Source organism: Falco punctatus (assembly GCF_963210335.1).
Source record: "Falco punctatus genome assembly, chromosome: 7".
Lineage (NCBI taxonomy): Eukaryota > Metazoa > Chordata > Aves > Falconiformes > Falconidae > Falco > Falco punctatus.
Genome location: NC_137587.1, coordinates 55,157,292 through 55,178,590, shown reverse-complemented (window position 1 = coordinate 55,178,590; position 21,299 = coordinate 55,157,292). Strand labels below are relative to the sequence as shown.

At 40.1% G+C, this 21,299-nt stretch overlaps 1 protein-coding gene across 1 annotated transcript in view; it reads right to left on the bottom strand.

Moving 5' to 3' along the window:
- Positions 1-19,035, bottom strand: part of NEDD4 (NEDD4 E3 ubiquitin protein ligase) — a 61,805-nt gene extending 42,770 nt beyond the window's left edge. The window contains exons 1-5 of the mRNA XM_080396572.1: positions 18,888-19,035; positions 6,140-6,213; positions 4,455-4,533; positions 3,239-3,277; positions 2,733-2,786 (exon numbers count right to left, since the gene is read on the bottom strand). Of these exons, the coding sequence (XP_080252698.1) occupies positions 2,733-2,786; positions 3,239-3,277; positions 4,455-4,533; positions 6,140-6,213; positions 18,888-18,932 (291 nt within the window). The 5' untranslated portion in view covers positions 18,933-19,035. The remainder of the gene's footprint in view (positions 1-2,732; positions 2,787-3,238; positions 3,278-4,454; positions 4,534-6,139; positions 6,214-18,887) is intronic.
- Between the last annotated feature and the right edge of the window lie 2,264 nt (positions 19,036-21,299).

Here is a 21,299-nt window from a genome sequence, read left to right as displayed (position 1 = left end):
AACAAATTGTAACCAGTGTATTAAATACTTTTTTTTACTGAAAGCAGTAACAGTTTCTCCCCAAAGGGATGATCCAAAATGTTTTTCCAATTTTACTACAGAACCCTTTAAGAACATGATAAACTGACATAATTTGGTAACTCAGGCTTAAGATTTAAATGAAATTTCTCAACACGTCACTTTTTCCTTAGCTATAACAGTATAGGTATAGTCAGCCAACTACAGCTTCCTTAGCCAACATAAAATGGCTTTTAAAATGCAAAATTTTATCTTGCTGAATTAAGACCTGACAAAAATTAAAATCATGATTTTTGAAAAGTACCAACAGCTCCATTCAAATCTTAACATAATTGACGACTTCAGTTATCAATAATGGATTTTGGCACTTCATCTGATGTATATACACAATTGCATCAAGTTATTGTAACACAGGGAGACATAACAAAAAGTCATCTAGCCCCTTCACTGGTCCATCTCGTAAGTGAACTCACTGTCCTTGTTGACAGATTTTTCTAATGTAACCACGGACTCCACGAACTGCTCAAGCCCTTTATTCTACTAATCGTTTGCAACAAGTTAGCAAAACAAAACTACATTTAGTGTTCCCTTACCAAATCCAAGACAGGCATTCTTGAAATTTGAAGGTACTACAGAAAGATTTTAGAACTCCTATTGTTGGTGATACAAGCGATGCAGCAGGACTTTGAATTTAAGTCTAGCATTGAAGTTTTGAGCCTAGTTCTCAAGAAAGCAACATTTCTTAAAAACAAACAGCAGAGAGTTCAGACTTCATTTTATCCCTAAAAGTTACCGGAAATAAAAGCAACTGGGATACATTTTTATAAAGCAGCAATTATCTGTTGGGTAGAGGTCTCGACAAATGTAAGAATTTCAGTTTTCCCTTCTTGCTCACATCTGCAGTTAAAACAGTCATCCAATAGGTAGAAGAAACAAAGGCTGACTAACACTGAAGCCCCCTAAAATAACGGAAGATGAAACACCTTTTGATCATAGCTGTGTATCCTAGTAAGAGTGCAATGCATCTATGATTTCTGACACATGAAGATGAATTAATAGAAGGGGGGAGGAGCTTGTCAATGCTAAAGCAAAAGTTTGACTTATTTAAAACAGCTCAAGACATCTGTGATAGAAACTTACTGTTTCTGAGAGCAAGCTAGTGAAACAGGGAGACAGCTTTTTCCATTCACTGAATAAGGAGATGGAAAATATAAAAATATTGGAGTTATTGTAGAACTATACAGTGACTGATGAGGTCATAATGCTTTGATCTCTAAATATAATCATACATAGGAAACAAAGCACCATTTCCAAGTTGATGCCAATAAAATGTTCTAACGGCTCCTCTCCCATAAGCCAACAGGTCAAACAAATTATCTACTCCAGATTAGAGACAGAATTCTAAGGAATTATCTTGGAAACCACAAAGAAAGCATTGGCTTTCTCCCACAAAGAATCAGGAATCCGACTTTCTATTCATGCCTTCTGGCTTCCAGGGGGTGGCAGTAATGTTCCAATGGCTCACGGACAAAGTACTCTGACCTCATGAATACACTGTAGCCTGTATCATCAAGTTAAGATGTACAGCTGAGCATCCTGAAAGATCATATTTAATCTGTCACTAAGCCACAACTGCTGGTGATTCCCTTTAAAACTGCTTTCATAAAATAAAAGAGACACCATATTTGAAATACTTGGGACAGGTAGTATCACCTGTCAAGTAGTAAATTGTTTGGGAGGTCTGTAAATGCCTATAACCATGAAACAAGCTGCTTCTTTCTTCAGACTAATTATTCTAGACAGTTTGTACTTAGATTTACATACATTTCACACTTCCCAACTTCAGCAGAGCAGCACCTCCATAAAACATACAACGTATTACCAAATATATGCAGAAAGCATTAGGAAGAAATAGTAAGTTTTTCATAGCCAACACACTATCCAAGCACAAAGACATCCATTATAACAGCTATCAGAATGAAACAGCATTTGGAGCACAAACCAAAGAGCACTAAACCCCTCCTATTAGTTTCAAACTATTGCAGAAGAAAAATTCCAGTGATAAGTATCTGTGAAGTGGCCCTAGGATACAAGCAACATGATTGTACTGCTACTAGCCTTACTCATTTACAATAAAACATACTGTCACAAAGACAGGTAATTGGACATCTTCACACGTAAAACCAGAGCATCAGAGGATAAGTCTGAATTTCAGTAAGAATATAAAGGCACAAGCTAGCCCTATCTTACTTTCAACCTGCCCTTCACAGTGATGCCTATTTACAAAATCACAATCCACTGTCCGCTTGTTAAGATTTCCAAAGAAAATGCACGTTTTCTTTCATGCTACTCCTCAACTGTGTACAGAGAAACCTACATTTCACAACACTGCTTTGAATGTTTATTTTTCCCCACAATCAGAGCTTTCAGTATCACCAAAGAATTTGGACATATCATTTGAAAAGTGCTATAAAAGAACAACACTTTTATAACACACATTAGAAATCAAGAATAATAATATAACTGTTTCAGAGCATCACAAAGTGTGGTCGTGTCAGATAAGTAAACAAATCGGGTCTGCCTTTAGCTTTATGTTTCGTTAGAGAAGTTAAGATTATTTTGTTTGGGTATTTTTTTAATCCATGTTGAACACAGATGAACTTACTTTCATTCAAGTCTTCAATACACCGTTATATTAACACAAAAGGACCTACCAAACGGTTTTCATCAAATACTTCAAAAAGGAGTCTGTGTTTCTGAGGATTAACCTAGGGAAAAAAAAATGTTGATAATTAAAATTTATGCTGAATTCCAACATTTGTTTTCAGCAAAACCTCTTATGTTTATACAGGAGGAAAGAAATACGTAAGACCCAAGTTATACAGCAAATCTACACTTTGGTGCCACTTCACTATACAACATGTTTCTATCAAGACCAACGAGCAAAGACTGGTGCTATCCTAAACTGTTTTAAAATCCATGTTCATGTTTTTAAACATTCATGGAACAAAGATGATTAACATCAAGACTGAAAATTTAACTCTGACACAAATAGAAATGTTAACAAATGTATTTCTAAGAAAAGCAGTTTGTGAGCTTTTTTGAACATTAATTATAGACATGTTTCTGATTTTAAGCTGAAGTAATGAGGAAACATTTCCCTAATGTGTAAACATAATATTCAACATAGGTAATAAAGCTGTAAAAAAACCCCACTTACTCTAAATAAGAGTTCTTCATTCCACTTTGGGTTTAAGGACTATGGGGGGAAGAAAAGGAAGACAGAATTTATTATAGTGACAATTCTATATCGGTGTATTTTTTTTATGTTTTACCTCTGGTTTATCCCATGTAACAATCCACTTACAGTACAAATAATCTTGCTATCACTGGTAGAAGTCATAGGAGTTTTCTACTGTTTAACACAGTGCAGAATAGAGACAATTTATGTAAGACAATTTATGTACTCTCAGATTCTGGCTAATGGTATGGATGCAGAAGACTCATTATGCAGTTCAAATCAGTTAATTTATGGTTTGTTTTCAGCAATCATCACTGCCTTCTCAGTCAACTATCCACATGCTTATATGCAAACATAAGTTGATCCTGAAATTATGAACTTCCTGCAGGTATTCTTGATAAATGAGTAGTATTGTAATTCATGTGAACTGTGCAATTTGACAACGGAACACACCAAACTGTGTTTGTGTTTCAAACATAAAAAAGATAGTAGTTGTACAGCAAGAAAGTTTCTTCTGTCATTAAAGATCTCAGAAAATCATAAAATCACTTAAGTTGCAAAAGACCTATCTTCAAGTCCAACCATCAGCCAGGACTGTCAAGTCGACCACTAAACCACGTCCCTAAGCACTGCATCTATGTGCCTTTTAAACACCTCCAGGGATGATGGATGATTCCACCACCACCACTGGGCAGCCTGTCCCAATGCCTGACCACCCTCTTAGTGAAGAGATTTTTCCTAATCTCCAATCTAAACCTCCCCTGGCACAACTTGAGGCCGTTTCTTCTTGTCCTGTCACTGGTTATCTGGGAGAAGAGATTGACCCCCCCCTGCCTACACCCCCCCTTCCAGGTAGTTTCCAGGAAAACCACTTGCCTGATCATGGTGTCTCCCCTGCCAGGTAAGTATGATTCTATCAGAACAATCCTGTATTTCCACAAGTGATGTAGTTTTGAATCAGTACTCACCTTATACCCCTTAGTCTTTCTCTACCTTTCATTAAAACTATTGAAGAGAAAACATCAAAATAACACCATGAACAGAGCAGGTCATGGAACACTCCTTTCCCTGTGTCCATTCAAAAAGGAGACATATTAATTCTCCCACTTCCTGCAGTATTAACTTTTTCTCTAGAGTCTGATAAAAAGCCCAAAACAAACAAAACCACCACACCCATAACGATAAGATGGCTAACCTTTTTAATAGTTTTAGTCTGAACACTGGTAAGGACTCCGTTCACCGGATCATACACTGTCACTTTCACATATGGGTCACTGGGAAGGGGAAAGGAAGAGATATGCATGCTGTTATACATCCTTTTTTTTGTCAGCATTATTAGCAGTTGAGTTTTAAAAGGCTTAAATTAATAGAAGCTATGAAACTAGGAGTTAAGAGTTACTTTAGGGACACCATATACATGTACTTACCATCATTTTCTAAATAGTTTTAGACACAAGACTAAACGTTACTGATTATGACCATACTAGCTATGCCATTTTATGTTCTGTGTATCATTACAGTTTTATTCTCTATTCCTTCACAGTTCTTACTTCATGAGAACAGATTTACTAAACCCTCATGCATTTCAACAAGACATACATGAAAAGAAAACAGCTGCAATTGAAAGAACTTTAAGTATTAAACATCTTGGGTTTAGCAATCTAAAACACCTGGAACTTGAGGTACTTCCTTGAACATGCAGTGTTTTTATTAATGTTCTATCAGTTTCACAGAGTTTAACCTGAATTTTTCTATCAATGCCAATGTCCTAATATGGTTGCTTAAAATGGCCTACTGCCTCAGGTATTTTTTCTTCCTTCCTGTGGCACAATAAAAAACAATTTAAGAATATTTACTTTTCATGAACAGAGTTCAAGGCATTCAATTGCTCAAGCAGATGAGTTACAAAAGGCAACCAAGACTGTGCCACACAGCAAAACAGCATACGGTTTTCACATATTTAAGTTATGATGAGACAAGGTGCCCGATTTCTGTTTAAAGTAAAAAAACTCATATGTGGAAAAAAAACAAACCTGAAGAGAGACTGTTTGGCTTTAAGGAAAATATGAATATCACAACTTTTTTTCCTAAAGCTAAACCGGTATCACACATAACAATTCTGCTAGTGCTAAAATAACAGCATTCCTGTACACGTGCCAAAGCAGCTGATAGCAGAACTAATACTAAACCCATCAGTACTTTTCTAGACCCTCTGTATATGGGCCAGAAGAAAAAGTAGCTTTAGTACAAGCTGCATGCTGCCACTTGTCAAATCTACAAGATCCTACAAAGCATTTCAATTACCAGTTCAAAAGTCTGATCTTTCCTGTGGTAAACGTTAAGCCACTTGATTTGTTTCTTCCCTTACATGGATTGTTAACTTTTAAATTTGTACATACCCAGAGCCTGCAGCCACTGGCATGCATTTCCCACATCTATAGAACTGGTGGATGCTGTTCTTCTGCATATAATTTGAGTGGAAATAGTCTTGTTGCTACCCATGTTTAGTGTTGTGTTCATTCCAAGTCTTTAAAGCACAGATGAGAATTTTGATTATAATTGTACTCTTGTTATTTTAGCTGTAGTTGACCTGAAGTAAAATATATACATGTATCTATCCTCCATGGCAGAACTATTTTACCATGCAGAGAACTAAACCTCCCCACACATTGCTTTGCCAATGCACATTTATCCAGGTGACTCTTGGGTAAGAAAACGGGTATCTTCATGTTTATATAGCCTCTGATAATTTTACAAGGTTACCAGTTAAAACATTTCTCATGTTTTTGGAAAGAGGAACAGCAGGATTTACTGAAACAGCGATGGCAAGAAAATAAAGAAGCAGTTGTGCCTTAATATATTGACAACATATATTCTTACCTGGCTCCTAAGATATCCTTCTTGGCCAGGCCAATTCCAGCTATAACTTTCACCCTGACAATTCGTGTGTTCTCCTAAAATACAAAATAACAATAACTCAAGAGGTGTTCAGATTTATTTTTCAGATCTATTTTTTATACACAAAGCTACAAGCAATTAATGGCATAATTTTGAACTTACAGTGAGAACTATAGACTTAAGTAATGCACTTACTTTGACAGAAACAGCTCGAAGTTTCAATAGCCAATTTATTCTACCATTAACCCTTTTAAAGTCTTACCACCACTGTACCCACATATGATGGTAGACACAGAATCCAGAAAAAGCGGGTAAGTCACTAGAGTAGGGTTTGGGTTGTTTTTTTAAAAAACAATTATTTTGTTTGTTTGTTTCTCAGCATTCTAAAAGTATGGGATTTTGGTTTGAGTTTGGGTGTTTTAACCCCACAGGGCAGGATTATTAACCTAGCATACAACTGTTCCAGCCAGCCTTCTTTCCCAAATTCCAAACTGTTCTGGCAGTGGCAGTCACCACCTTCCCCTGGCAAGCCTTGCAATACACTTGTATCAGACTGGATGCAGTACCTATGTACTGCACAGCACACACGAAGGTCTTCTCCTAGGGCAGTGATAAGGGCAAGCTGCTATTGCCACAATTCACAGAGCCCATGATTGCTAACGCTCCCAACTGCTCACAGGAAGGCGAGCATCTGGGAACAGTTTCCATGAGCAGTTCCCGTTTCTCAGCAGGCAATTCTAAGCCATCTTTTGTACAGAGTAGGCAAGGACTTTTGTGAGAACATGCTCTCAACAGCATCACATTTTCTGGTGCACATGATCTGTTAGGATGCAAGGAATGGGTTGCCACTCAGACAAATGCATATGGACCAATCAAGTTTTCACCTAATGGTATCTTGGCATTCATCAGAGAGTAGGAAAGAAGACTGACCATAAATTTTCTTTCCTGAGGGAAATGAATGGGGTGTAAACCAGAACAGATTAATAAAGAAGTAAAGAACTCTGGGAAAAGGGAAGAATAAAGAATTCTTGCATCTATTTTTATTTTGCAGCACGGAGAGGCCGTGCTCAAAATAGCAGCATTTCTGAAATGACTTGTCAGCAAGGTATGAGATTTCAAAAACCAAAACGCTGTTTCAGTTACACATTATCCAGATTACTGCTTCACAGAAGTGACATCAGTGATTGCACTCCTCCTGTTAATTAATATAGCTGTGCAGAGCCTTACATGGCTCATCTGATAAGCTACTGAATTCAAGAGGAGGAAAAAATCCCAACAGCTGTGACCATGTCAGAGGAAGAAGACAAATAAGCACTGTTTCTCTGGAAAGCAAAAAGCTTTGCAGATGAAGGACTGTTTGTAGGCAACAGCTAGTCAGAGAGACTTGTGAGGAAAGCTGATCCAAACTAGGTGGTTAAAGAGTTAAACAGATACCAAGAGCAATGGGTGAAGCAGCAGATGTTGTCTCTGGGGCCTTCCTGAATTCCACATATGATTGAAAGTGCTTTCAGAAGACTGTAGAAAGCACTCTGAAAGTCTGTTTTATCATCCTCTATATAGCCACAGGGTTGGACTCCCTAATCAATACTAATTGGAGGGTTTCGTAAAGCTAACAGAGAATTGCATGCTAATCCTGAGGCAGAGAGTACTGGCTAGCAAGGTAAAATTGAAACCAAACCACTAAATAAAAATAAACCCAAAAAAACCCATCAAACAAGTTTCTCCTACCCTCTACAGTTAGAGCTGATTGCCAGGGGACCAAGATGAACATCTACAATCTCCACTTACTGACAAAATAGTCAACTGGCCAAGACAATTCCAACTAGATCAAAAGTCTATCTTCCACCTCCACCTCAAAGAAAATTGTCTCCTAGTAGGAAATCTAATAGTTCGGGGGGGGGGGGGGGCGGGGAAGTAAAGAAAAAAAAAAAAAAAAAGACATAACAAACTTCACTCAGCACTGACCACCAGTAGGTGTCCTACGCTTTCAAAATTCATAGTCATGAATGACCAGGCATTAGGGCACATAACGTTACCAATATGTTTTATGACAGCAAAAGAACTCACCAGATTTATGAAAGAATAAGTATAATACTATGGTGGCATCAAATTAAGAAGAGCCATTTGTCAGTATTTTTATATATCACAAATATCCTAAAATAGTCACCCTTTTAACATTTCAAAACAGCATCCTATTTATCTCTGTCAATTACTTGCCTTCAGTAGCAAACAACATCAGCAAGTCTATGTGTGCATTTGTGCTCTCACTGAGCACTTCTGCACTTCACTCGGTGTACCATGACCCTCTCCCAACAAAGCAGGGTCCTCAGTTACAGAACATGGGACCTAACTGACAGAAACCAGCTCAAGAAACAATCTCCCCATTTCCTTCTCAGAAAAATATGCTGATGTAGGATACACTACCCTAAAAGACAAACACCTCTTCTTGAATCTGCATTTAGCAGCTTAGACACAAGTGCTTCTCAGCTATTCGAGCATGAGTAAAGTAAAGACAATGAGATGCTCTTGGCCATGGGCAACTCAGGGCCAAGCTTAACAGGGTATCAATGTAGTCCACGCGGGGGATATCCCAGAAATTGGATCCACACTACTCAGATTTTAAAGCTGGCTTCACCACTTGGTTGGTTTCCTTGTATCATAATAGAGATCTGAATTTGTCTTTCTGTAAAACAGCGTTCAGGTAAGTTGGTTTGTACATGATCTCAGGAAACTAGAAGCTGCAGACCTGAGGCTGGCATGCTGGAGGTTGATTTAAACATGCCTTGTTGAAAGACAAAGTATTGTTTGTTTGGGGTCAGTGGCAAACTAGGACAGCTACAGGATTTTAGATAGGCCAGCAGAACAAATAAGCAAACTGACATCTGCTTATGAACTGCCATGTAGAAATATCCTTCTAGATAACAAAAAATTAAGAAAAAACCAACTCTGAATTATTCACAAGAATTTTCCCCACAGATCTCCTGTTTCACTTTTTCCACTAACCACTCTCACCCCACAAAAACTCACCACACCCCTTTTTGTGTGTTTTTTTAAACCGATAGGTGATACTGAAAGGTCCACTTCTTCCTTTTCCAAGCTATAAAGGCTAGAAACTTCAGGAAAAAAAACACACTAATGTGCAAGGGCAATACTTAATTATGAGAGTCTCTGGTCACACTAGTGAGCAAGGCAGACCAGCAGAAATACAGACAGCTCAATCCACAGACAGTCAGAAACGCTTTACACCAGGCAGACCCATTTTGCTCCAACCTCACACATCCTGGAAGAGGCAGAGGCCTGCTCACAGGATACAGGTCTGCACTGTGACCATATGACCTTTTTTCCCCTCTCACCGATGACAGAATTGCTAAGGAACAACTGCCACAGCTCACAAAAGCTGCCCCAAACACACTGATCCCAGAAAGCGATGAACAGCCAAAGAATTCTAGGACTATCTGAAGTTCATTTCATGCAGCCAAAAATTAGGCTATGCAAGCTCTGCACAGGGCCAAAGCATCAGCTACTCTATTCTCGCATCCAAAGGGAATAGGTTTAAAACCAAAATTTAATTGGGTCAAAGGCCATTTTGAACCTTTTCTTCTTCATTCACAGTGCTCAGGAGATCCTTCTGTAGATCCACAGGCAGCTACAACCTGAGGGTGTTCTCATGGTCCAAGAACACACAGGCTACAGCCTGTACCTGTTCTACATTGACTGCAGACACTCTCAATCTTGTCTTGCTATTCTCTTCCACCACTGTGGTGCTTCCAGTGGTGCTGGTGGCATGGAAAGGGATAGGCACCTAGTCAGTAGCCAGGTACACACCAGCTATGTCTAGCAGCACTGCAGCTCATCTAGAAAACTGCTCTCTCAGACCAGTTTATCTCCTCAAGAGTCCCTTCCTGGCCGTAAATGCCTACCCACATAAACTTGAAGGGGTCACACAAAAACAGCTCACAACACAGCATCATATATAAAATACAAGCAGACCATTTCACCGTTAAAACTGTGAACTGTTAAACTGTTCCCTCTGAGAATACATGTACCCCAATATGAATCTGGTAAAAAAACAGCGTGGGAAAAGAAGTATTTGTTAAACTACTGCATCAGCCTGGAGTGGCTGCATACAAATGAAGTCCAAATGACACCGTTTACATTAGTCTGCTCCTAACAAATTCAAGGATAAATTATTTTGGGGGGGTTATATATTTTTAAAGCTAAGGGGTGGGACATATGAGGAGGATAATGCTACCACATATTACAAAGACTGAACTATCCAAAAATTCTTCGTCTGATTAAGTCAGACAAAACATCCTTTACAGAGCTGAATCAGCAAGTTAGTTACCTTATTATGAACTTCCAGGTTTTATCATTATTCTATTGTTATTCCTATCAGTATATTTTGAAGTACATGTTCAAGATATAACTGGTCAAAATAGCTGGGTCTGCAAAGACATGCCATGTTCACAGTCTGTAACAATGAATCTATTGACTAAGGGATAGTACATAAGACAATGAAATAGAAGGTTTCTGAGCTGATATGTAATCAATCAATAACTTTAAAACTATTTTAACAGGGATACATAAAAAGGATTTCTGTGTCACAGTAACCTCTAAGTATCGCAGGATGGCAGGCATTGTCTTTAAAATGTGTACTCTATACAGCAATGCAGGAGTCAAACAAATAAAGCAGCACTTCTGTAAATGGATTGTGTTTGGAAAGCAATCTCACACTTTTAAGTTTAAAACTTGCTCAGTTTATCAGAATTGAACAGTCTTGCCTGGGTTACAGCTGTTTATACTCAATGACTATAAAGGACAAGTATTAACACTGTCCATTCTCACCCTCATCCTTCCCAAATTCACATGGTAGGAAAATAATGCTGATGACAATTGCAAGACTGACTCCTCCTTTAGTTGTGGAAGCCCAAGACAGAGCAGAAGACACAAGAAAAAGCATATGCAGGATGAAAGGGTGAGAACGAAGGCACAAATCTAGAAATGGTGACATAGTGATTACTGTAGTACAAAATACTGAATAAACCAGAGAATGATGATGAAGTGTGATCCTCATCTGAAGATCCCCAAAGGTAGGATGCAGGCTTTGAGTGTGAGCCCATGCATGTGTACAGTTGAAGCATGGTGCTAATTCCATGGACTATAAATAATAAAATATTTCCTACACAAACTATATGTGTTAAGATTCACAATAAGATCACAACAAAGAGTTGTAACTTGTCACTTTAGAAGTTTTAGCTGCTGCCTATACCCAAGTCAGGGGAGGGCAGGGGAAAAAGCTCAAATTCTTTCATTTGGGGCATTGAAACACTATAATGTTACACCAGCAAGAGGCTTTTACCTTTTCCAGTCATTAATGTAACAACATCCAATAACTCAACTATGAACATATTATACTACCAACTTTTCTCCTTCACTTGAAGCAGTAAGAAAAAAACCACACATAACATGCTATTAGATAACTCAGTGGCTATAAAGGCACTCTCTGATGTTAATGTAAACACTTCAAGTCCAAACGATTTTACAGGAGTTTTCAGCAAGTTACAATCCATTTCTCAGTTTGCACACATCCCAACCCTACAGCAGGTTTGGGATTGAAGTAAGATGCAGATAAACAACCACCACACAGAAAAAGCAGTTTGACATGTGTACAATACATACAAAATCCAGTTAAATTAATTGTATAGCAATAGAAGATAAAGTTTTTTAACTAGGAGAAGAGTTTTTCAGAGTACTTATTTGATCACTATTTGAAAATTATTTTTATTGGCTTTCCTATTTTAATCTTTGCTTCAAATTTTGGGTTTGCTTTTTTAATATACTTATACAGAAAAGATTCACGCAGGACAGAAGGAAACACCAAAACCAGGATGGTTAAATTAACGTAAAACATAAAATGGTAGTATCTGCTGGACTACTAGACAGCTTTTTTTGAGGAAGCCAATATAAAAATGTCTGAGCAGTCCAACAGAGAACACGCTTTTTAGTAAACAATTGCTCTAGGCAATAACATCCTGTTATTCTTTTGTTCCAGCTAGATAGGTCAAGAATCAGCCACCACTAAATCAAGCCAAGAAAAGAGCATCAAAGGATATTACAACAATAAAACAGGACAGCAGCATCACCTTTTAAGATTCTAGTAATATCAGGAATTATATATTAAGGCTTTCTTAAGCTTCATACCATGTCTGCATATAGTGAAAGAGAACAGAAAAATCAGATTTGGGTAAGTGCAGATAAGGCAAACTGAAATAAACATAGTTTGGAAGTTCAAAACTGAAACTAGTAAATAGCCTGGCCCCGTGAAAAGAGCATAAAAAAGAAGGGATGGATGTTCAACAGGCTGAACATATTCTACATCCCCTGTAGAGTGATCCTTGCCATCCCATGTACTGAGGTCCAGAACGGCAGAAGGGAAGGGGAAAAAAAAAAACACAACACACCAAACAGGTATTATCAATTACTATAGAGTGTTGTGCAGCACACACCTACACAGACTGCTGACCTCATTAAGGAACAGCTATAAACAGAGAGAAACATTAGGACACTTGCGTGGGCAGAAGTGCACTAAAGCCAAATTAAAGTGCACTAAGCCTGTTAAAGAGTAATTACTAGCATAAGAGATACACATCATGAACGTATAGTTTCTTTTATATCATGCTTCTCAAATCTCCGAGACATCTTACACAAGGTACCCAGCTTTACCCTACTAGTAACTTGTACTTTAAGTACAGTTGATTAAAGACAGACATATTCACATAAAAGGCTCTGAAGCCTAGGAGCAGCTTGGAAACGATGCTGAAAGATTACTTACAGCTAAAGTGACTACATATTCCAGTTGAACAGATAGCTCATTGCATCTGCCCATTTTAGTAGATTAACTGCTGTGTTTCTGTAAGTTTAAAAAAAAAAAATCCTATCTTAGCATGTTTCCTAACCTGTATCTCCCATCCAAGAGCACTTTACTTGTTTCAGATTGCATTAAAGGTTTGGTTATTGTTTGTTTGTTTTTTTCTTGAGATCATTAATAACCATAAAAGTTATGTTTGAGAGTTTCACAACAAAAATATATTCCTTAGTGGCATTTACTGGAGCGATAAGCAGTCATCTTATCTCAAAGAAACCTTTCAGTCTGCATAATTAAGGATTTGGCTCTTCCATTGCCTACACTGAGGTCAACCCAGAATGTTTTCCCTTAAGCAGTCCAGAAGGTATTGACATTCTTCACCTGCCTAAATTAAAAAACACTATTTAATAACAGATCTTCCTCATATATCACAGAAGAATTATAAATAAAATTCCTTAGCTCCTAAACAAAACACTCCCAAAACAATTATAAGATCAGGCTAACTAAATACACTTATATATGCTATATTCAGCTTCAGCAATTCCAGCAGGAGACAGATACAAAGCTAACAGCATGAGGAATAGGTCCAATGAGTTTGTTAAAACTTACCATCTTGTTTGAAAGAATTTCCCACAGAATGGTGAGCCTTAGCTGAAGAAAAGTAGTTCCTGCAATATTCAGACCTTGCAAGTTAGGCCAATGTGTATATTAAGTGACCTCTAAATGATACTAACTTTTGTTAGCATCACCAGTTCATTTCACCAGGAGGTACAAAGCAGGAAGGAGACTTTGCTGTCTATGACCGTTCCTGCACAACACAGAGAGCACTCTCTTTCCCCTCTGTGTCAATGAACAGAGCTGAACCATTTCCCTTAGAAGAAATTCTCTCAAATCAAGTTTTCAATTCAGGTAGACTCCTATTATAGAACTACATTAATCAATCTTGTAAACATAATGAAAGTCATTAACTTCCACCTGACGGTTACAGTTCAGTCTTACTAACTCACTAAAAGAACTTAACCATTAATTGTACCACAGGAGCATTTTGCGTTCATAAATAAGGAAGTTTCTCCTTCAAGAAATGCAGGCTGTTCCTGCAGATTCTATTTAACACTTCTGTTCAATCGCAAATTAAGGAAAAAGATTCAACAAGACAGGAGTCCACTAACAGAACTACCCATTTGCCAACAAAATTTTACTTTTAAAAAAAACACCAGAAGACACAACACAAAAAACCCCAAACCAAAAAACCCAACAACCACCAAACCCCTTTTCAACATGTGCAACCCAACACCACAACAGTTACAGCCAGTGTTTGTTCAGTTTGAAAGAAAGGTTTTAAGAAACAAAACAAAACAAACCCAGGTACATAAGATAGTTTCTGGAAACCACCAGATGCACACAAGTTATATTGCTGTTAGAAAAAAAAAGCCAAAACCCCTAAACCAACAACAACAATAAACCAAAACCCCAAAAAGCATTTTTACAAGTGTAAACTACTACAAATACACTGGATTCTAGCTTAAGTGCAGAGCATTTCTGAAGCAGAGGCATGCATATCTTTGCCTTCCCTTCCCTCCCTCCAGCCTAAGTGCCCCAGAGTCAGATGGAGCAGACGTCCAGTACAGAGGTGCACAGGGTCTGAACAGGAACCGAAGCACTGAGCTGCCTCAAGCTCAGGCGCAAATGAGCCGAAAAAAATTCCTGTTTTCATCAGAAGCAATACAGAGGAAGACTACTCCATGCCAGTCTCAAAAGCAATCAGCAATATGAGAAGGGTTGTGGGGTAAGGCGTGCAGTAGAGAAGACAAACCACATATCCAAGACATTCAGTTCACCAGCAGCAAGCCAAATAACCATGAACAACTACTCCAGTAATATTATTTTTATATTCCTTTAGGATATCGCTAAATCTTTCCAGAATGAAATACCATATGCTTATGGGAAATCCTGTGTGACCTGCAGAAAACAATAACACTTGTTCTACATAGGATAGCTCTCAAGTGACTGAGAAACCTGAAATGGCAGACACGTGCAAGTGGGAAGTGTATTTTTGCTTGTGAGAAGTTGCCATTACTAGTTTTGATCCCAGAAACACATCAAACATAATAGACTCAAAAGATCAAAAAGGCTAGCTAACTTAGCATGTTATTTAGGCAATACAAAAAGAGCTAAGCAAAGTTCTTAATTCAGGCTGGGACTGGAAGAACTCTGACATATGGAAATTTTTTAATTAAACTGGCTATGAAATACATGTACACAGACAAGCAGCATCATTTTATATTAAATGCCATTCCAAAGCCCTACAATGCAAGCAGGTATTTTCATAGAAAACAGAAATAAGTACATTGTCATTCTGGACAGATCCTTCAAAATAATTCCTCCTTCAGCCTTTGAAAGATCATTCCACAATAAGTGTTAGAAAATGCTGTATTTTGTACTGCAGTCAACTGTCACAAAAACACAGCCACTAGAAGCTAATAGCTCAGCGTCAGAAAATGCTTGCTTAAAGCATTTCATCTTCTGAAATCTAAATCTTAGCAACCTGAAAGTTTTATATTATAGAGTCCCTCAGCTAAAAACCCTGTAGCTATAGGCATCCCACCTCAACAAGCACATTTAAGAGCACTGGCAAAGCTACCACTGCTATGACAAAGAAAAGCAGCAGCAGCAGTTGTGTCAGGCTGTGCCTGTGCATCTGAACCAACATTTGCAACTATATTCAAAAGGCAGACATATCCCAAGTATGCAACAACAGGCACAGTTACCCACTCCAGACAAAGTCTGCAGCAGTTAATGCTCCTGTTTGTTTTTTTTTTTTTTAAGCAGCCTGAGGCAACGAGCACTGTGAGAGAAAGTCTGACCTGGAGGTGGTAAGTATACTTTTGCCTCTTCAAAAAACACCTAATGAGAGGATAAAAAATAATTCTTTAAAAAAAAAAAATATCAGAGCTCTTTATTTTTCTACATTGAGATCAACTGTGGCAAGGTGTATCATCTGCTTATTTGCCTTTTTTCTATATACTATCCTGCAATGTAAAATAATTGACAGTTAAAGACATTCAGAAATATGATCAACATTTTTAGTCTAATATTGTTCCTAATTATATTCATTTTAGCTTGCTATTGCATATTCATCCTGTTAGAACGTCTGATAATAGGATCATAAACTATTTCTTTCCAAAAGACAGACACCTTACTATGTGAGCAATACCAATTTTGCTTACTATTTAATATTTTCACCCTATCTTCATTTTTCAGCATATGACCCCAGACCTCATTTTCCACACACTGCTAAGACCCCACTCTGAATACAGAATTATTAAGTCTTCCCTATTGACTTTTCTAGTGCTCATTATTTCAATATCCAACTAAGTTGTACAAAGTCCTATGGGTGACAGAAGGATACAATATCCATATTACAGAAGAAAAACTGAACCAGAGTAATAAAGGACAACTGCACCTGCTACATTCAAGCACAAAAATTCAGATACCTAAATATAACACATACAGTAACACACTGTATACACAATAACCTCAGCTACAGCTTCCTTTGCATCCCAGCTTTTTTTTTTTTTTTTTTTTTTTTTTTTTTATGTGTCAGGATCATCATAATAGCAATCCTTTAATAAGTCTAAGTGACTAATACACCATTAACCAAAAAATCCAGCATAAATATATTTGGGGGGGGGGGGGAATCCATACTCTAATACTCCATTCAACTGCCTCAACAATTAGACCAACTTTTCCTCACCTTCCTTATTTAGTTTTTATATTTACAATATAATGATATGCAATAGCTGCAACAAGTAAAGAGGTTTTGCAGCTAACACTGCTTTTACCAGACAATTACAATTCATACCCCAAGCAAATCCATCTTGCAGAATGGGTCACAGAGCAGCCCTACAGAAGCTGCCATGTGCAGACAGACTACGAAAAACCCATGAGAGGAGGGCGAGGAAGGCTTTTACAGAAAACTCCTTGATGCTACTTTCAATACAATTTAGTTTCTGACTTTGTGTTTTTGTAGTGACTCTGTGTATGCAATCTTCCAGATTAAAATTCTGATAAGACCAAAAAATAACCAAAACCCAATCTAAAGAGGCAGAACCCTAGTTTCTGTTCTAGCACCCTAGGCAAAAGCAGCTGGCAGCATTTTGTCATCTGTGCATGCAGAATTACACATGAAAACCATGAAGAACACTGAGCAAGTTCTTTACATATGAATTAAAAAGCACCAACTGAATATCAAAGACTGATCATAAACTGCATTTTTCAATCTGTAACTTGAAATTTGGCTAAGCTTTTGAAATACAGAAAAAGTTGGATCTGATACATTTGTTACATACTCCAACTTTCTTCCCATTCCCCCTTGCTGTTCCAAAGGAACATGTTCCAAAGGATCAAGGGAAAATGAGAATTGTTCCATTTTGACTAGATTTCAAAATATTCCCCCCTGACTAAAAATAAAATATATTTTTAATATAAATATAAATAATATAAATATAAAAATATAAACTGACTAAAAATTAAAATACAGAGCCTGAGGCATTGAATGATTTAGACCAACCAGATTGCCGCAAGAAGTTACTATCAACTGAAAACAGAATCTTGCAATGGGAAGTGCTATGCAACCCTTGCAGCATGCTGTGCTAATTTTTTATTAGAACTCCTATGCAATTCAGATATTAAGATGAAGAAGAAAAAAAAAAAAAAAAAAAGCATTTGAGACCTTTATAGTTACTTCTCCAGAAGTGAAGCACAACTTGAGAAAGAGAGCTGTGGTAACAGACCAGGAATAATACTTCATCATTTATTCAGAAAGTGAATTCCTGCTAAGGACACAACAACTGTGTTTTGACACAAGAGATCATCACTGCCTGGACACAAAAAGAGCTGATCAAAGACAGTCTTGGTAAATATCCTGTTGGCTCAAAGACAACATTACTGACATTTCACACAGGTCATCAACCAGCTTTCAGATGGATACAGCTTTTAGTCTTCCTGTACCTGCAACTAAAAAAAAACAAGTAACCTTCTTTCTTCTTGATGAAAGTTAACTATTCCACCAGTATTCTGCCCTGTGCACAAGCCGCAGTTGCAATGCAAAAGCCTCAAGTCTACCACTTGAGCACTGTAAAAGGTACATCAGTATCCGCCACCTTCCAGACCCACGTGCTCAGGAACTACGACTTCACGACAGAAGTCTCCATAGTACGAAGTCACTTTCAGTCACCCACGAGTTTACTGGGGGGAAAAAAAAAAAAAAAGAAACAACCAAAAAAACCAACCAAAACCCACCAAAACGCACACAAGATTTCATAACTCTCACTAATGGCAACGCAGAGAAAAGCACCGTCGCTCAGGCCGCGAACTACCTTTTGCACAATTTTAATCCACGCATCGCTTCAGCGGTGTGCATACTGTCTGTGACAAAGCCTGAAACAAAGACTTTATTCTTCAGGGCTGGGGGAGGGAGCGGAGGGAAAAGAATCCCGCTTCGCCCCTCCAGCTCCGTCACGAGGAAGTTGCCCCACAGACGCGTCGCTCCGTCTGCCGGGGAGGCTCGCAGGGCTTTCGGAAAGCAGCCTAGAGACAGAAGTGCCGGTGCTAGGCGACAGGGCAGCCGCCAGCTCCCCGCCGCCAGGGCTGAGGGGAGCTGCCCCGCTCCCCGGCCGGCCGGGACCCCGCCTCACCTCAGCCCGCCTCATTCCCGCCGCCACACCAGACCGCGGCGGGCCCGCAAAAAACACCCGCCCTGAGGGAAGACCCGCCCGGCCCGGCCCGGCCCCGCGGGGAAGCCGCCGCCCTCCTTCCGCGGAGAAGAGAAGGGGGAAGCGCGAGGGGGGCGGTCACAGGCCTCACCTCCTCGCCCGGCAGCCCGAACACCTCCACGGGAGAAGCCGCCATGGCCCAGCGGCGCGCGCTCCCCGCAGCCCCGCCGCCGTGTTTACCCGCCGCCGCCGCCGCCCCGCCGCGGGGCCCGCCACCGCCCCGCCTTCAGCCCCGCCCACAGCCCGCCGCGCGGGCCACCGCCGCGCCCCCCTCCCCCGCCCCCGGCACTGCGAGCGCGAGCCCAAGCCCTCCTCCTCTCTCCGCTCCCCCCCCTCGTCTCTCCTGATTGGTGCAGAAACCCGCGCCACCGCCCACCCAGGAGACGACGGCGCCTTCCGATTGGCTTTCTCTCCGCGCCCCGCCCGGAGACACGCGCCGCGCGGGCAGCCTGAGGGAGCGTGCGGGCCTCCCTCAGCCCCTCAGGGCGCCCCGTGCCGCCCGCCCTCGGGGTGCGCGAACAGCGCTGTGCCACCCCTCACCCCGGGCCCCGCTCGAGGGGCACACCTTAACTAGGCCACGGGGTTAGTGCAGTCGTTTTTCTGAAGATTTTCCCTGTGGGTTACGCCATCGGGGTCTTTTCTGCATCTCCAAGGGCTAAGTGCAAGCTGTGGCAGGCTCTGGCTTAAACCCCTCGTATCTAGGGAACCTTCTGGAATTGCAAAAATTTGGGGAAAACCGAGAGGAAAAAATAATCATTGTCAATGCACAGAAGGGACCTTCCCCCACCAGGCTGAGGTAGTGCTGCCTTCCAGGTTACTGGGAGCAGGAAGGAAGTCCCCGCTGTGGTAAGGGGGCTGGCCTGAGCTAACACCCAAGCAGGGAGAACGCCAGAGAAGAGAAAAATAGATAAACTATAAAAGCCTTGTCTGAAATCAAAGCAACAGTGTTGGAATGACACTACGTTTTCTCAAAAGAAAAATCTGTCCCCTGCAAACTTACAAGCTGCAGCAACATGTCGCTAAGGGAGCGTGACAACATTTCGGCTGAACACTTGAAGTCATTCCCAAATCACTGTTCAGCAGTGCTTCCCAGCCATCACCTACACTCCAGTTGGAAGGACCGGGTTCCATGATGGTTCAGTAAATGGCTTGAATTCATGCCGCCTTGAACAGCTGCCTGTGATTCACTCCGGAGTCCCTCCCTGTCCACTGGCCTTCCCAGCTGGCAGAGGACAATAGGAAAAGCTATGCTGAAAAAAGTATAAATAAAGTAGGGTGTTTTAGTCTGAGCCTTGTAGCCATAATCCTTTCTACAAGCCTGAGCCAAACTCTTCCAGGCACTGCACAGCCTGTGGGTGCAGAGAATGTACCTTCATCTTAGGATGAACACATGGAAAATCCCGTGTGTCACTAACAACAAACAAATGTAGCAACACCTGCACTGGCAGGGAACCAGTGTCTTCGCTCATCTTTCAGCTCCTCCAACCTGGCCCCTCATGACCTGGGTGACCTATTTCTGTCATCATCTGATGAGAAACTCTACCCTTTCCAAAACAAACACAGACTCAGGGTCAGCTCTTTGGACTGTGCCCCAAGCCCCCAAGCAGATCACAGAACACCCAGGTAACTAAACACCTCCAGGGCAGGGCTCAGGCAAGCTGTGCCCATTACCACACACACTTGTGCTCTCCTTCCAGGGCTAGCAGGAGGTTCTGAGGAAAAGCAATCAATCTCAGCAGCAACATCATCAGTTTGTGCATGTTCCAAAATCAATGCAGGGATTTACCTATTGAAAATCAGGTGAGTGAGAAACAAAGTGGCATTTGGGCAAGTGTCTTCATAGTCCTGATTGTCTGTGAATATGAACAGGTAGATTTGCATGGGGAAACAATGTGTTTTATTAGACCAACTGATAAAGTTTGGGAAAAAGACCCAGGTAAACTTTTGGATAATTCAAAAGAAACAACCCCCTTCTGTTTCTGAATCAAGCCTCTGGACACCCAGTGTATCTCTCCAGTTCCCTTCGCTCAGCCTTGCCCAGTTTAGAGGCTTGTCCAAATTTAAGTGGGAAAGTTCCTGGGTGACAGCCAAGAAAGGAAAAACTGCCTAAGTTACACCAGGCACAATTTCCAGGTCCAGTTACTTTGTGAAGCACTTGTTTCTGGGATTGAGCCTAATGTTGGTTAGTAAATTGTTCTTACAGATTGCTAGAAGAAGCAGGTGGGTTTGTGGCTGTTGAGCACAAATACCTGTATTTGCAGTGCTGCCTCTTACGCTAGAGTGTACAAACCATGTCAGACAGAAAGCATCAGACCCCCAAAAGCTTATGGTTTGGGTTTTTTTCAAAATTGTATTGGTTAGTCTAATAAAAGATACTGGTTTATTTCTTCCTATAAACCTTCTACTACGTTACTATCACTTGCCTGAACTCTGCTTGTCTGTTTTTCCACAGTCTCAGTCTCAGCTTCTGTATACACTAGAAGCAATGTGAAGAAGCACTCTC